The sequence below is a fragment of the Mercenaria mercenaria genome, chromosome 1 (assembly GCF_021730395.1).
Source record: "Mercenaria mercenaria strain notata chromosome 1, MADL_Memer_1, whole genome shotgun sequence".
Taxonomy (NCBI): domain Eukaryota; kingdom Metazoa; phylum Mollusca; class Bivalvia; order Venerida; family Veneridae; genus Mercenaria; species Mercenaria mercenaria.
The window spans coordinates 103,386,681-103,402,911 of record NC_069361.1 but is presented as its reverse complement, the minus strand read 5'-3'; the positions used below and the strand labels follow the sequence as shown (position 1 = coordinate 103,402,911).

Genomic DNA, 16,231 nt, shown 5'->3' with positions numbered 1-16,231 from the left:
TTTTATCAAAATTATGCCCCTTTTTCAGATATAAATTTTGTGAATATTTTCAGAGTAAGCATGTTTCTCAGGATCTACTTGACCAAATATTTGCAGATCATCCACTGCTTTAGCATCATGAGGTGACCTCACATAGCAAGTTTCATAACTCTGGCTTACATTTTGGCAAAATGATGTCCCTTTTCAACTTACAAAATTTTGCTTAAACTTTTGTATGTATGCTTGTATTATATGGAAGGGCTTTAATTAGTCAAGCTGTCATAAAGCAGCTCTTATTCTGATAACAAATTTTGTCCATCATATGATCATGTTATTATTGGGGGTTGGGGTATGAGACTGGAGGATAGAGAGATAATAGTAGCTTTTTATGAGGGAAAAAGATGGCTACCTTACATTCATTTTATATTTCTCAGGTCAGAAATTAAAGTTGATTCATATTTAATTTAGTGAATCTATACATTAGGTATTGTTGTACATTGCACGTTAACAATGGAAGAGGACCAAGTGACCTGCATGGGCAGGCATCTGAATAAAACAATTGGTCACCTTCTGTAAATGATCATGTTTGCTTCCTCGTAATGGAAACTGTAAGGATTCAATCCAGCAGCTGTGAGGACCACAGGTTAGAAATCAACAACCCCTGCCAGTCTGTCCATCTTCAAATGCTGTTTAACTGTACATTTTAGCATAAAACTGATGTTCTTGTCACTTTTGGGGGGTGTTTTAACAGGACAGAAAATGTATGTTACAGATAGATTCTTGCGCTCACATGCTGTTAAAAAACCTTTTTATATATGCGTGTCAGTACGTATTACAGCTCCAAACACGTAATTCAAAAGGAAATGGTCGTCAAGCATGAAAGAACAACTCAGATGTTACCATGCATTTCATGGAAATTTAATTATGTCGAGGGAAAGTGTATTCATTTATTAGTTTTTTTACGCGTTTTATGCTAGAATAGCATTAGCGCATGCTCATTTCGTGTTATAACATCTTCAGAATCCGTCAGGATACATTGGTACCCTTGCCCGGGCTCGGACACCAATCAGTCCCTTGGGATGCTGCGAATGTTATAACACGGGAAAACATGTGTTATCCCCACATTTACACAGAAAAAGAGTTTTACAAAAGTATTGACTGTGAGAGGTCACTGCCGTTTTAACAGAAAAATAGTTTAAGGATTAAATATGCAGACTAGAGTTTAAAATCAAGTTAAAACACACCTTGCTGCAACAGTTGTACATATTTTTGGCATATTGTTGCTTTGAAAGATTCAGGCGTGGAAGGAGAACTTTTAAAAAAAATTTGGGATGGAAGGTTGTTGTTTTATAAAGTTTGGGTACAAAGAAGGAAAATTTGTAGTTTAATCATCAAATGAAGTTCAGGTATCTCCGTATTAACTCTTATCCTGCTAAATTTTTATAATGAACTTGTTCATCATTCAATTTGGACAGTACCATTAACTGTTAAAAGGGGTGCTTACCAAAAAAAATACTGACTGAATGGCGAACAGTGCAGATCATGATCAGACTGCATGGATTTGAGGCTGATCATGATCTACACTGGTCGCAAAGGTAGAATCAATTGTGCCGAGCATGATAAGGATTAAGGCACCATATTATCCTGTGAAATACAAACAATAGTGGACTGAAAATTCATGACCTTATTAAGTGCATAATCTTTGGTCTTTTAACTATGTCACCCTCTAAAAACCATTAATACTTTAATTAACTGATAGCGGTCAGTCTTGATTTTTATTCTAAATACAATCAGATTAGCGGTTAGTTAACAATTTACTTAGAGATGACCTTCACAGTTCTCTATTATTTTGTCTAATTCTTTAATTCTTTAAGTATGTAAAATAGCCTTTAAGTAGTATTTTGTGAACGTAAATCTGACTGAATTTTTTCAACAAAATTTTAATTACTCATGGAATTTCATCTGTGTATTTTAATTTGTTTCACTGTCATTCAGTGTATGTATTAACCTTACTTTTAATGTGTTCAATGAATAATTATAAAGTGTATATATCAGACTTTTATGGGTGATACCCCATACGAGGGTGGTAACGGGAAACCATTGTATTTTCAGTGTTACTTTTTATTGTGTTTAACGTATAGAAACATACAGGTTTTACTCATGCGGTTCATTAGTTATGTGACGATAAAGGTAACTTTTTAAAATTAATCACAACGGTTTGGGCTGTTCTGTTATCTTGTAATTAAATAGTTTTATAAACGTGCAGGTTGGATCTGGGAGTTTTCATCTGATTACAGTCTTGGAGTTCTTGCAGTGCATTTGTTTGGATTTATAAAAAATATTTCAAATATGGATATTTGTTATATAGGATAACATACAAAGGAGATGTAAGGAAAAAATCGTTTCATAAGTTTGTATATTAAATCTGTTATTCGGTAACACAGTAGATTCAAATATTTTATATAAAGCATTGAAAAATTAATAAATGAAAGAAAAATGTATTGCCAATGTTACCTGGAAAATAATGAATTCAGACAATAAGTTATTGGCCTTGGCTTAAAATTCACACATTGATCTCAGTTGTTATTAACAAAGTAATATGTTCATTCATAAAAAAAACTAGTTTATATTTGATGATTATCGTTCAAGAACAAAAAAGCTGTAAGAGATGCAGATTTTAATGTTATGATAAATTAAAAAGTTATCCTGTAAAGAGATCTTAGTTTTTGGTTCTATTCAGATCAAAAATTACAACTAAGAGATATAATTGAAAATTTGGTGAAAAAGTATTAATTCACTAAAAATTAAGATAAACATATAGATAATTAATTAGGATACTCCAGTACAAGTACTTATATTTCAGTTTAGTTTTAGATATATAAATTCAGACCGAAATTAACTTCTTAGAAAAAATTACATGAAAAAAATGGAGTTTGCAATATTTTGAATTAATATGGATGGCTTATAGTTTAAAAATAACTTCTCTAGTGCTTTTAACTAGTGCCATAATAAAGGAATGTCTGTGAGTTTTGACAAGTTATGAATAAAGTTTTAAAAAATAATTTTTTTGCATGCACATCGAGGGCTGAGCGCGAAACTATTGTATCTTGTTCTTTATTTATATACAGTTACAATAGTTAAGTCATGCATCTGGAATTACTGTCTGTTTAAGGTAGTTTTTATAAAAGGTCTCACAGTCTAAAATGGTTTTGAAGCATTATAATACTGTCCCAGTTTGTTTAATATTCATTCTAGTACTATAGGCCATGCTACTTTCTTTATTTGCAACATGGTTAATATAATGGCTCAAGCTTGACACTTCGAAAAAATATTAAAAAGGGCCGTGATTCCAATAAGTAATAATTTTAAATTGTTTGCTTCTCAACATTTTCATGAAGTCAGGTTTGATTGAGAGTTGCCACAAAACAGTTACTTTATCTAAATGTAGCAATACTATTACCTTAGTAGTAAGTGTGGCTGTGAGTAGGGCCCAATGGTATAAAACTGAGTTTGTAGACCAGTCTTAGATCTTCTGTATCTGATTGGTTGTTTCTGAGAACAGTTTTAAAGCTGACCAATAGCAAGGCAGTATTCTGAAACTGGTTTTCAAACTTAGTTTTATTACCTTTCTAACAGGTTACACTCTCTCTCTCTCTCTCTCTGCCACATCACTACCTAAACAAGACCATTTGTAATGAAAAGTCAAGGAAAACCCATGCAACAAAGATATTGAACGAGATGTATTTGCATCGGTTATGTTCTAATGTTTACCAGTCACTAAGTATTTTATAAATGTGATGCAAAACAACAGTCCTATTGTACATTTTGTTATGAAATATGTTTTTCTTGAAGTATTGATCTGTAATACGGGTATTAATTAAGTACAGATTAAATATTATATGATTAGTGAAGTGAAATTAGTAAACACAATGGGCTGATTGTTCAACTGAAATCCTAGATTAACGTTATTTCCCTAATGGTGAATTGTGAAAATTCTATATTTGTTTGTATCTGTTAATTTGTTAAAATATTCATGCTATCTTACTTATCCAAACCTTTGAAAAATGAATGAATTGAATTAACAATAATACTTTTTTGTGTATCATCTATTCAGTATGTGCATTAGAATGAATGAAGTCTTCTTAGGTATCAAATAAGATCCGTTGTTAGTTTTTTGTGTCGTACCAGCAGTGTAGAATCAAGTGTAAAACACTTGGATGTTTAAAACTGGAAAAAGAATTTCAGGTTTCAGCTTGTTCTTGTATTTTCATTTAATTTTATGAGTGAAACTGGTAAAGATACAAAGGGCATAGTAATTCAGGTGTTTTAACCCAAAGAAAAAATGTAACATAATAAATTCAAGGAATTTTATTCACCCATTTTAGAAAAACAGATGTAGTATATGTGATTGCGGGTGCCTCTGTCCATCCCTCCATCCACCTGTCTGTCTGTCATATTTCTTGTCTGGAGCATAACTCAATAACCATTCAAGATGTTTGACTTTAAACTTGGCGTATAGGTAGATGGCAATGAGATGATGTGCAGAGCCCATAAACCAGTTCAATAGGTCAAAAGTCAAGGACACAAATGGAGCTCAAAGGTCAAATTTGACCCTTATATTTCCTGTTTGGAACATAACTTAATAACTATGTGAGGTATTGACATTAAACTCGGCTTATAGGTAGGTGGGAGCACATGATCCAGGTTGGTAGGTCAAAGGTCAAGGTCACAGATTAACTTTAAATGTCAGATTTGCTCACCATATTTCATGTCTGGAGCATAATTCAATAACCATTCAAAGTATTGACTTCAATCTTGGCATACAATGTAGACAGCAGTTAGATGATGTGCAGAGTGCATGAAACAGGATTGTAGGTTGAAGGTCAATGTCACAACAAGGTTAAATCTGTCTGTCATGTTTTGTGTCCAGAGCATAACTTGATAACCATTCAAGGTATGGTTTTCAAACTTGGAAGATTGGTAGGATGGGATGAAACAATGTGCATAGTGCATGAAATGGGTCGAAGGTCAAAGTCACAAGTTGAGTTAAAAGCTGTCCTACAGAAAACAGCTTCAGAACTATTCAAAGTATTGACATTAAACTTGGAATATAGGTGGGTGGTGATAGGGTGACTTGAGGAGTGTAACAATCCACATTACTCCCAATCCCCTCCTTAAAGAAAAAAAAAAAATTATGCCCTAGTGTTGGAATGAATGGACCAGGTCAGTAGGTCAAAGTCAAGAATACAGCAAGGTCAAATTTAATCTGTCATATTTTGTGTCCAGAGCTTAACTTAATAAATATTCAAGTTATTGACTTTAAACTTAGCATTAGGTGGCAATGAGACAAAGTGGTAGGCACATGAACTTGGTTGGCAGGTCAAAGGTCAAGGTCCTTTGCCCTCTGTGTCCGCAGCACAACTATTCAAGGTGTTTATTTTTAAATTGGAATAAAGATGGGTGGTAATGATTTTATTTGAGGAGTGCAGCAAGCCACATTACTCATTCCCCCCCTCCCCCCCCAGACATGCACATTAACCTCCTCCTGTCACCCCACAAAAAAATCACCTTAGTTTTATTAATCCCCCGCCGTGGCGGAGGGATTATAGGAATGGTGTGCGTCCGTCCTTCCGTCCGTAACAAAATCGTGTCCGGTCCATATCTCCTAAACCCCTTGAAGGATTTTCATGAAACTTGGGTCAAATGATCACCTCATCAAGACGATGTGCAGAACCCATGAGTCAGCCTTGTCGATTCAAGGTCAAGGTCACAACAAAAGGTCAAAGGTTTGAGCCTGCCATTTTGTGTCCGCTCTATATCTCCTAAACCCCTTGAAGGAATTTTATAAAACTTGGGTCAAATGATCACCTCATCAAGACGATGTGCAGAACCCATGAGTCAGCCATGCCAGCTCAAGGTCAAGGTCACAATTCAAGGTCAAAGGTTTGAGCCTTCCATTTTGTGTTCACTCTATATCTCTTAAACCCCTTGAAGGAATTTTATAAAACTTGGGTCAAATGATCACCTCATCAAGACGATGTGCAGAACCCATGAGTAAGTCATGCCGGCTCAAGGTCAAGGTCACAACTTAGGGTCAAAGGTTTGAACCTTCCATTTTGTGTCCGCTCTATATCTCCTAAACCCCTTGAAGGATTTTCGTCAAACTTGGGTCAAACGATCACCTCATCAAGGCGATGTGCAGAACTTATAAGTCAGCCATGTTGGCTCAAGGTCAAGGTCACAACTGAAGGTCAAAGGTTTGAGCCTTCCATTTCGTGTCCGCTCTATATCTCCTAAACCCCTTGAAGGAATTTTATAAAACTTGGGTCAAATGATTACCTCGTCAGAACGATGTCCAGAAATTATGAGTCAACCATGCCAGCTCAAGGTCAAGGTCACAACTAAGGGTCGAAGGTTTGAGCCTTCCATTTGGTGTCCACTCTGTATCTCCTTAACCCCTTGAAGGATTTTCATCAAACTTGGGTCAAATGATCACCTCATCAAGAACTCATGAGTCAGCCATGTCAACTAAAGGTCAAGGTCACAACTGAAGGTCAAAGGTTTCAGCTCTGTATCTCCTAAACCCCTTGAAGGATTTTCATGAAACTTTGGTCAAATGATCACCTCATCAAGACGTTGTGCAGAATTCATGAGTCAGCCATGTCAGTTCAAGGTCAAGGTCACAGCTAAAATCAAAGGTTTTACCCTTTCACTATCCATAGCAGTGGTGGGGGATTTAGCTGTCTTTCAGACTGCTTGTTGTTTCTTATCATTCCATCACGGCTACCACACTAACCCCTCTTACCTCATACCCACTGCCACATTACATCCCCTCTCCCACACACACATCCCCTAAAGAATTTCTTTTAAATTTTGCTTCCTCCTCTGGTCGTGAACTTTGGAGGTATATTGCCTCCTTTGCAGAGCTCTTGCTGTCTCTGGTTTCAGTGCTCATGTTCTGTAATAGTGGTGAATTAAAGCATTAATTTATGGAATGTTTCAATTTTCATATGTTCTGTTAAAGATTTATTTAATAAACAAAAATATTCATTGCACAGAGTTAGATCCGTATTAGAAATGTCTGGGGGCCTCCGTGGCCGAGTGGTTAAGGTCGCTGACTTCAAATCACTTGCCCCTCATCGATGTGGGTTCGAGCCTCACTCGGGGCGTTGAATTCTTCATGTGAGGAAGCCATCCAGCTGGCTTACGGAAGGTCGGTGGTTCTACCCAGGTGCCCGCTCGTGATGAAATAATGCACGGAGGGGCACCTGGGGTCTTCCTCCACCATCAAAGCTGGAAAGTCGCCATATGACCTAAAATGTGTCGGTTTTTATTTCCAATCTGTTTTGTTTGAGCAACAAGGATGGGCAGAAGTGGGGTAATAATAATTTTACAAAGTTACATTTGTAGTAAGTTTTGGCTAATAATTCAACCAGTATTTAATATTTGAATAATAATTGCCAGTGCAAATCTTTGACAACTATGATATAGAGACCATACTTAAGCTTTTCGCATACTCCGATTTTCGAAAATATGTGGTTTTTACAAGACTAGTGCACCGGTTACGAGTAAAAATGCAGATTTCAGTTATGGGTGGACGGATAGCTCAGTGGTTTGCACACTGGCCTTCCAATCCTGAGGTCGGGGGTTCGATCCCCTGCAGCTAATCCTTGAACTATTCCAGAACTTTGTTCATGAACAGTTCACGAATAGTTCATGAAAGTTAGTGAACTACAAATGGGACTTTTTACGGCATCAAAAATTCATGAACTGGGCACGGTTCATCAAGTTCATGAACTGGACTTGTCTGTTAAATTCATGAACTGGATGTGTTCATCAAAGTTCATGAATTGACCAGAAATTTGCGAACTTGATGAACAGTTCATGAATAATTCTTGAACTATTCGTGAACTATTCATGAACAGTTCATCAACTACAAATGGGACTTTTTGCGGCATCAACTATTCATCAAGTTGATGAACCATAGTTCAAGAACTGAAAGTAACAAGATAAATGGAAAGTTGATGAATCCAGCTGAATTAGAAACAGTGATTTTGACAATAGTGACGTTACTATAGCAACTACCTGATAAAGCCTGTCTGAGAAAAGTAGGCTTTCTCAGGTCAGTGACTTGAGAACACTTTGCACTGTTTAAACCTGTGATTAAATCCAAGGACATCCGATTGTGTCCATTTTGCATTTAAAAATTATTACGCCCTCATACGACATTGAAAAAGGTCTTTAAATTCCAAAATATAAAAAAGCGGAAAAAAAAACAAATGCTAACCTTGTGTTTTGTAACCACATCTCTGTTTTCCTGAACACGAAAGAGTAATTTCAGTTTGTTCCCAAGTGAAATTTTATCCGAAATTCAGTTGCTAGACGGTCTAATTTACTTTAATCTCAAGATTGACATTCAGATTAGATACTAGCTTTGTTTCAGGGTCGTGAAAACATGTGACATTTTGAAAGGATTTTATATTTTTTAAAATGAACAATTTATGACAACACCATAATTACTTATTTGATATTCAGTATACTCATGTTCCTTTTAAACCATTCCTTACTGTAGTATGATAAATATTTCCTTCTCATTTGCTGCACAAACTTCTAAAAAATTGCTGAATCACATGTGCAAAAAATTTCCCAGCATGCAACAAAATAATGGAAACTGATCAAGTGACATAAATTTAATGTTCATGAACATTCATGAACAGTTCATGAACTTATTCATTTATTGTAAAAGGAAAACCTAAGTTTTATGTTTAATGAGTGAACAGTTCAGAAACTCCTAATTGGGTTCAAGAACTGGTACTGAACTAGAAAAAGGTTTTGAATTTTTAGTACTTTTATTGAATTCTTAAGAACACATCAAGAATGTTTTAAGAATTAAATATTCTTAAACTGCTCATAAAATGTTCAGCATTTTTTTTTTCAAGAATTTTTCTTGAATTCTTTAGGTATATTGACATTCATGAAAAAATCTTGATTCATTCTTAAACAAGTTCATGAATATTTCAAGGATTTCTGGTATGAAATGAAAGACATCAGTAAATTCACCAACCAAGTATCAGTGTACACCATTATTCTTTTCCAGTGACATTTTCTAAATTGCCAAATAATGATGAAACTTCTGTTAGCTATCCCCAATGTTTAATCAAAATTTTGTACAAATTGCAGACAACATAAAATACAAAATACAAAATACATGTAGTAACACATTCCTAGTCATATGTATGTTATCAGTAACTCTGGTATTAGCCTTCAGCTGTAAATACTAGAAGCTTTTACTTTACAAGTAAATGGATCTTGTTTTATGGATTTTATGAGTTTCAGACTTGATTGATCAATTCATTAATTTGAAGTTCATGAACAGTGTATGAACTTCAGGTTCATGAACCATCAGCATAATTGAAATAAAATCAAATACTGCACTGGAGTTCTGAATGAAGTCACTTGTTTGATTACTGAACTATTCGTGAACTTAAAATCATGCACCAAAGGTGAAATTTTTGAAGAACCAGTTCATGATGAATTTTAAACTTTAGGTTCACAGACAGTTGGTGAACTTTTTCAGGAATAGTTTCATGAACAATTCATGAACTTTTGGTTTGTGAACAGTTCACAAACTTTTTGAGGAATATTCATCGCATTGTTCACGAATGGTTCAGGAATGTTCATGAACAGTTTGTGATCAGTTCATGAATGCTCATCAGTTCATGAACTACAGCTCAACAGGGAAGTTAGCCGGACAAGCCTATATCTGATTTCTGATCTCTCTGTCACGGGGGCTTTGTCTCACTTTGTCCCTCTGGTCAGATCGCTCTGTGTCTGTACTAGTAGAGGATGAATTATGCACCCTGTGTGGCTGCATTTGAACTATGTAAAGCGCCTTTGAACGTGAAATTGATCATGAAAAGGGCGCTATATAAATCTGGTATAATAATAATAATAATAATAAAAATGTAAACAGCGGACTGTCTTTAAATCTTTGGAATGAATGAATGACAGTTAATCTTAGTCTTACTATTGATTAACAGTGAATGCTAATGACTTCGTGTAATGCATAAAGGTATTTAGTTTGTACCTGTAATTTCCTAACAATTGAAATCCTCTCAAAACATGTAAAATTGTTGCTTAAATTTGGACAAAGCTTGCTGTCTTTGCCGTTCGCCTGCTGCTAAAAGGGCAAATATAAAAGATTCGGTGTAAGTTATATTTCACTGGTACTACCAGTTAGTATGTTCATACTCTAACAAACATGCCGGAGAAATTTGGGCAGTTTTGAGCGATTAAAATACCGGCAAAATCAGATTAAATTTTTTCTTTACACGAATATTGTCATAAGATAACAAAGCGAATACGCTGATAATCCGGAGTACACCGGACGCGTTATTGTCACGAAATTGTTTCAGTTCACTTAAACTGCCTAGCTATAGTCACTGCCGTTATAGAGAAGTGGTAGTGTGTCTGCCTTGGGTGTCAGTCTCGGTCCTGGGATCGAGACCTGGTCAAAGCTTATATATTTGCATTCAGTTACATTATATATTTGTAGGTTATCAGACTGTTCCAGATATTTTACATTTTTAGAGAACAGTATCATGGATCATTACTTATCAATCCAGATCACTGCTGAATGTTAAATGAAATACACCCAAATAGAAATTATTCAATTTATTATGTCCCTTTGATGTTTTTGCACTTCATGTTCAAGAAGAGTTACATTTCCTTGATCACATAGCTTTATTTTTTATGAAAATATTAGATGCTCATAACTATACGCTTTTGGTTGAAATATTGTCAATATATCTATTTTTGAGAAATATATGGACATTTGCCTTCATTTCAAAGCTTTATAACTTCATACCTATGATTTGAAAAAATTAGGTACTATCTATATATGATAGTTATATTTATATCATTCCTTAGGTTCAAGTATGTTTAATACTGTACTTATATTAAAAAGTCAATCTTGGTAGGGCAATCAGGATAGAAAAAAACTCTTTTTGCGAAATTCTCACATGCATTAAGCATACAGTGAACATAAATAAGTGTAAGTAATAGCATGTTAAAGTTTTAAAACATAATCCATTTCTTGATAAAAATTAGATTAACCACTTTTGAAACCAATTTCACATACTGTAACATTTTTGAATTATATGAATAGCTTTGAAACAAATACAGACTTTTAATAAATCTGCAGTATTTTAACCCTTGGCCTGCTGGTGGCAAGTGCCTTTGCCTTTGCAAGCAGACGTGCAGGCTGATTATGGTCTGTTCGCTATTCAGTCAGTAAATTTTCAGTGAACACCCCTTTAAATAATAAGTGATGCTGCCCAAATTGAATGATGGACCAGTCCATTTTAGAAATTTAGCAGGGTAAGGGTTAAACATAATCTTATGTTTCATCAAACCACAGCATTATTTGAATATAGAGAACAACTTTTAATAGAAAGAGCTGAGGTTGCATAAAATCAAACTTACTTGTATAGATCAGCAAATTCAGTGTTATCTTCTCAATGCAACATTATATTCATTGTTTTACCTATTTAATATTCTGTGTTTCTCATTTAATATTATTTTGCAACAATTAAACCATTTTCCAAACAAATCCTCTCTAAATATCGAAACAGTTTCACATGCCAAAACTTCAGTAATTTTTCTGTTCCGAAAAGAGTTTTTGACCATTTAAGAAAGAGCATAAACGTTTGATAGATGTTCATTGAATATGGTACTCAATATAATAACCCAAATGACAATTAACTGAAGTTTTTCAGTCAGCTGTTGAAAAAAGTGGTATATTTTATCAGATGATTTCACAATGAAATTATAACATATTTTATCTGATATTTTCAGACACAAACCTCATCTAGACACTGTAGATTCAGAAGGTCGTTCCATATTATACCTCTGCTGTGAGTCAACCGATGTGAGATTTTTTCATAAAGTTATCAGCCAGTGCCCGAAATTTTCGAAGAAGATCATGGATCAAACTGGGGATGATGATAAGACGCCCGTCATTGTGGCGTGTCAGCATGGCAATGCTGAGCAGCTCAAACACCTGCTTGACAATGGGGTATATTTTATGTTGTTTTTTAGCTCACCTGAACTGAAGGCTTAAACAAATGGATAAAAATAGCATTATCTTTTAGTTTGATCCTAAGGTAAACAGCCCAGTTGAGCATCTTGTTGTTTTTTTTTGTTCAGTTAGTTGAGCGAAATTTGGACTGTTGTATGAAGGTGTGCAAAGGTTGCTTGTATTAAGAGTTTGTCAAATGCCTTACAGTCATTTTTGCAATGCAAAACTTGTTTGAGAATAACATCTTATAATGTTTTTATGCCCCCCAACATGGAGGCATATAGTAGTCGGACCAGCCGTCTGTCCATTTCTGATTGATAACTGAAATATATTTCTTTTTAGAAATTCTGAAAGTTCTTTTAATGGAAATGTTGCTATTATGCTAACTAAGATATCCTGAAAGTTTGATAACAATGCATCAACACTATAGCCAAAATTTAAATGTTAAAAAATTCAGTAGTCTAAAACGGTTGAATTTTACAATAAAAAAAATTTCACCTGAGGGTGCAATCAACAATTTCCTGCTTGGCAGGTGATCGTGTATTGAGATTTCAGACCGAAATTTATACTTTTTATATACTTATTTATACAAAAATCAGTCCAAAACCAACAAACCAGGAATTTCCGGAGCCCTGTTCCACCATATTGTTTCTGATGATAAATTCAAAATTAATCAAGATGTTTTGAAAATTGAAAATTCCTGTTAGCACCTTCGCAGTTCTTCAAATGATGTATAATATCAATGATATTGTCTTCTGTTTATAGAGAAATACAGGAAAAACCTTGTCATGGAAACGGTGAATCAGCAGCAGGTAGAAACATTCTTGTATTCAAAAGATTGTTTTTTCTTGCAGGCTTCAGTAAAAGCATCAGATACCTCAGGGAAAACTGCACTCCATCATTGTGCCGACAACTTGGAGACACAGTGTGCCGAGATGTTACTAGAGAAGGACAGTGCGATCCTTGAGGTACAGGATGAGCAGGGCTACACTGCTCTAGCCCTCGCAGTACTGGTTGGCAATGTTAACCTGATCAAGCTACTGCTGGAGAAAGGAGCAGATATTGGTACAGATGATAATGAAGGTCATAAACTAGCTCATTGGGCAGCAGGTAAAAAAAATAACTTAATATTTCTCACTAACTGGAGCATGTTTTTGTAGTTTTACTCTAAAGCAAGAAAACAAGTCTGTCTTTTTGTGTGACTCAGTCTTACATCATTTGTCTTGCACTTAGATTCATGTGCAAAAGTTGTCAGTTACTTGTGGAGAATATATTAGAAGTGGTACACAATACATGTACTTGGATAATTTTACAAACTGCTGAAATACTGATGAAATACTTTGTAGCAGCAGTGTCAAATTAACAAACAAGTCAAACTTCCCTACAGAGTTTTCGATCAGGTTATGCTGTGTCTTTCAAGTCAAGTAAAGCTTCATAACATGAGAGTTTAAAAAATCAACTTCCTATTAGATCAAGACTTAATCAAGTTTCAAGTGTATTGATAATGTCAAGGCCCATTAAGGGCATCTGAAAACAAGTGATTTTTGTTTCATTGCGTATCTAAATTTCTTTTAATTTATAATAAATGTTGCTTAATTGATCATTTTTTTTCAGTTTGTGGGCATCTTAAAGTGTTAGATATATTGATACAGAATAAAGCAGACATGTCAACAGCCGATAGTCACCATGCTTACCCAATACACTATGCAGCTCAGATGAATGGTGCTAACTCTGGTAATACAGAATCTAGAATATCAGAGAAGGTCTTGAAAAAATTTCTAGACTCAAAAGTTAGACTGGATGTTGTAGATGATGCAGGGAGACAACCATTACTCTGGGCAGCTTGTTCTGGTAAGATTTGTCTTTCTTGATTATATTCCAAATTTCAGAGATTATTTTATGATATGATTTCAGTAAATTATTGAAATATTAAAGTGACATAGGAGGTGATTGAGATGTCAAAGAATTTGAATATAATTTTGGCTGTTACTGAACTACGAAACTGGTAAAATTGGGTAAGAATAGACATGAAATAAAAAGAGCATTTTTGTATGATCAAAATTTCTTTTAGTCATGAACACCAGTTGTGGAGGTAAAAATGTACTGCATCTGGTATTTATTCCATGACAATTTTATTTTTATCTTACCCTAAAACAAACAAAAATCCTGTATGAATCAGAAGAGTTGTTTTATATGTCTGTGTTTTCACCGCTTGGCGTAGCTCTTGTTGAGCTTTAGGATGGTAAATTGGAGGATGCACGGAACTTAACTGTGTATCTCATACTGTTAGAACAGAACTCTTTGTTTTACCAAAGTTACATTAAAAGAGTGAACACAAATGAGCCGGGCCATGAGAAAATCAACATAATGGGTTTGCGACCAGCCTGCGCATCCGTGCAGTCTGGTCAGGATCCATGCTGTTCGCTTTCAAAGTCTATTGCCATTAGAGAAACTGTTAGCGAACAGCATGGATCCTGACCAGACTGCTCAAATTATAAATATCTTGATTCTTATATGGTGTGTTCTTGAGTCTTTGTTTTTGGAAAATCCGGTATTGTTGTTGAGGTGTAGAGCTTGAATATCAACCTCCTTGCTGAGTTTCCAGCACTTTATCTATTACACCAGCGATCCCAAATATTTGTACAAAATTATTTTTATTGTTGTACTAGGTAACGCAGAATCCTGTAAGATGTTACTGAAAGCTGGAGCTGATATCAACTCTACTGACAAGGATGATCTTACAGGTAGGTCAAAAAATGGTCTTAAATGTTTTGGACAAATTATAAATATCAATTCTGTCAAAACATAAATAGAAAAGTTATGTTCCAGAATAAATTTTGGCAAGTTGCCCATTGGGGCACAATGGAAAAGTCATTTTTCTGAGAACACCACCACTTGTCTTGCTGTAATGCAATTTTACAGAATATTGTCTGCTGTACATTTCAAATTGGGAGTCAGTATTATAATAAATTGTATTAAATGAACTACTGTTAAAATACTTAAATACTTACCACAGTTGAGTTGCGGTTATAACAAGTAATCACATGTGTTACTGGTTACAGCTTTACACTGTGCTGCCAGTAGAGGGCACTATGACTGTATAGAAGTCCTGAGGAAAAATGGAGCAGACGTCAACTTGATAGACAAGAATAAGTGCACACCATTGTTCTATGCAATCACCCTTGGCAACAAGGACTGTACACATGCTTTGATTAAAGCCAAGACAAACGTGAACCATGTGGATGACAGAGGCAGAAAGTAAACAAAGTTTATATTACATGTCAGCCAACTTATTACTTACTTGTACCTACTAACTGACTTACTTACTTACTTACAAAACCTATACTGTTACTATAAATAGTAAAAAGTGCCCAAGCTAGGACTGACATATTGAAATGAATATGGCCTACAGGTAACTTCAAGAAAAACCAAAGTTTGAATTACATATTGGAGATATATGGATGAAGGTCAAGGTCCCGGTTACTAAATTTTACTGTGCACTAACCAATGGTAAAACGTTCTACAATGGCTGAGTTGTCTAAAGTTGTTTGCACCTGGTATTTTTATGCCCCCCCATAAAATGGGGGGTAGGGGGCATATAGTGTTACCCCTGTCCATGTGTGTGTTTGTGTGTGTGTTCAGGAAAGGTTGGTGTTCGTGTCCGGGCCATAACTTCGACATGCATGGTCCAATTTCAAAATAATTTGACACAAATGATAAGCATGGATAGACAATGCGTCCTGTACAAAAATCATTTCACTAGCTCAAAGGTCAAGGTCACAGTCCTTGGTTGAACTTAGCCAGTTTTCACTACATAAGTGGTTTTCGTGTCCGGGCCGTAACTTTGACATGCGTGGTTCAATTTCGAAATAATTTGAAACAAATGATAAGCATGGATAGATGATATGTCGTGCGCAAAACCATTTCACTAGCTCAAAGGTCAAGGTCACAGTCCTTGGTTGAACTTAGCCAATTTTCACTACATTTCCTACAATATTTTTTTTTGTAAATAAATAGGGCCAAAGGTCCTTCTTTTAGTTTTTGAACAGTACCAAGCCTGTGACCTTTCTCATGTTGCGGGGGCATCCGTGTCTGTGACACATTTCTAGTTGTAGGTGAATAAATTTTGAACAGTTCCTTTTGTTTTTTTTTTTATATAATTAGTTGGTTAGA

The 16,231-nt window shown here is 35.1% G+C and overlaps 1 protein-coding gene across 16 annotated transcripts in view; it reads left to right on the top strand.

The window, feature by feature from the left end:
* Positions 1-16,231, top strand: part of LOC123528184 (ankycorbin-like) — an 84,757-nt gene that overhangs the window by 22,162 nt on the left and 46,364 nt on the right. For 14 of the 16 annotated variants that reach the window (XM_045307950.2, XM_045307931.2, XM_045308011.2 and 11 more), the window contains exons 3-7: positions 11,836-12,055; positions 12,913-13,168; positions 13,673-13,909; positions 14,728-14,802; positions 15,121-15,316. In XM_045307950.2, the coding sequence (XP_045163885.2) occupies positions 11,836-12,055; positions 12,913-13,168; positions 13,673-13,909; positions 14,728-14,802; positions 15,121-15,316 (984 nt within the window). Of the gene's footprint in view, positions 1-2,151; positions 2,170-2,191; positions 2,367-11,835; positions 12,056-12,912; positions 13,169-13,672; positions 13,910-14,727; positions 14,803-15,120; positions 15,317-16,231 lie in introns of those variants that run through there. The other 2 variants (XM_045308031.2, XM_045308017.2) reach the window with 2 other exon arrangements.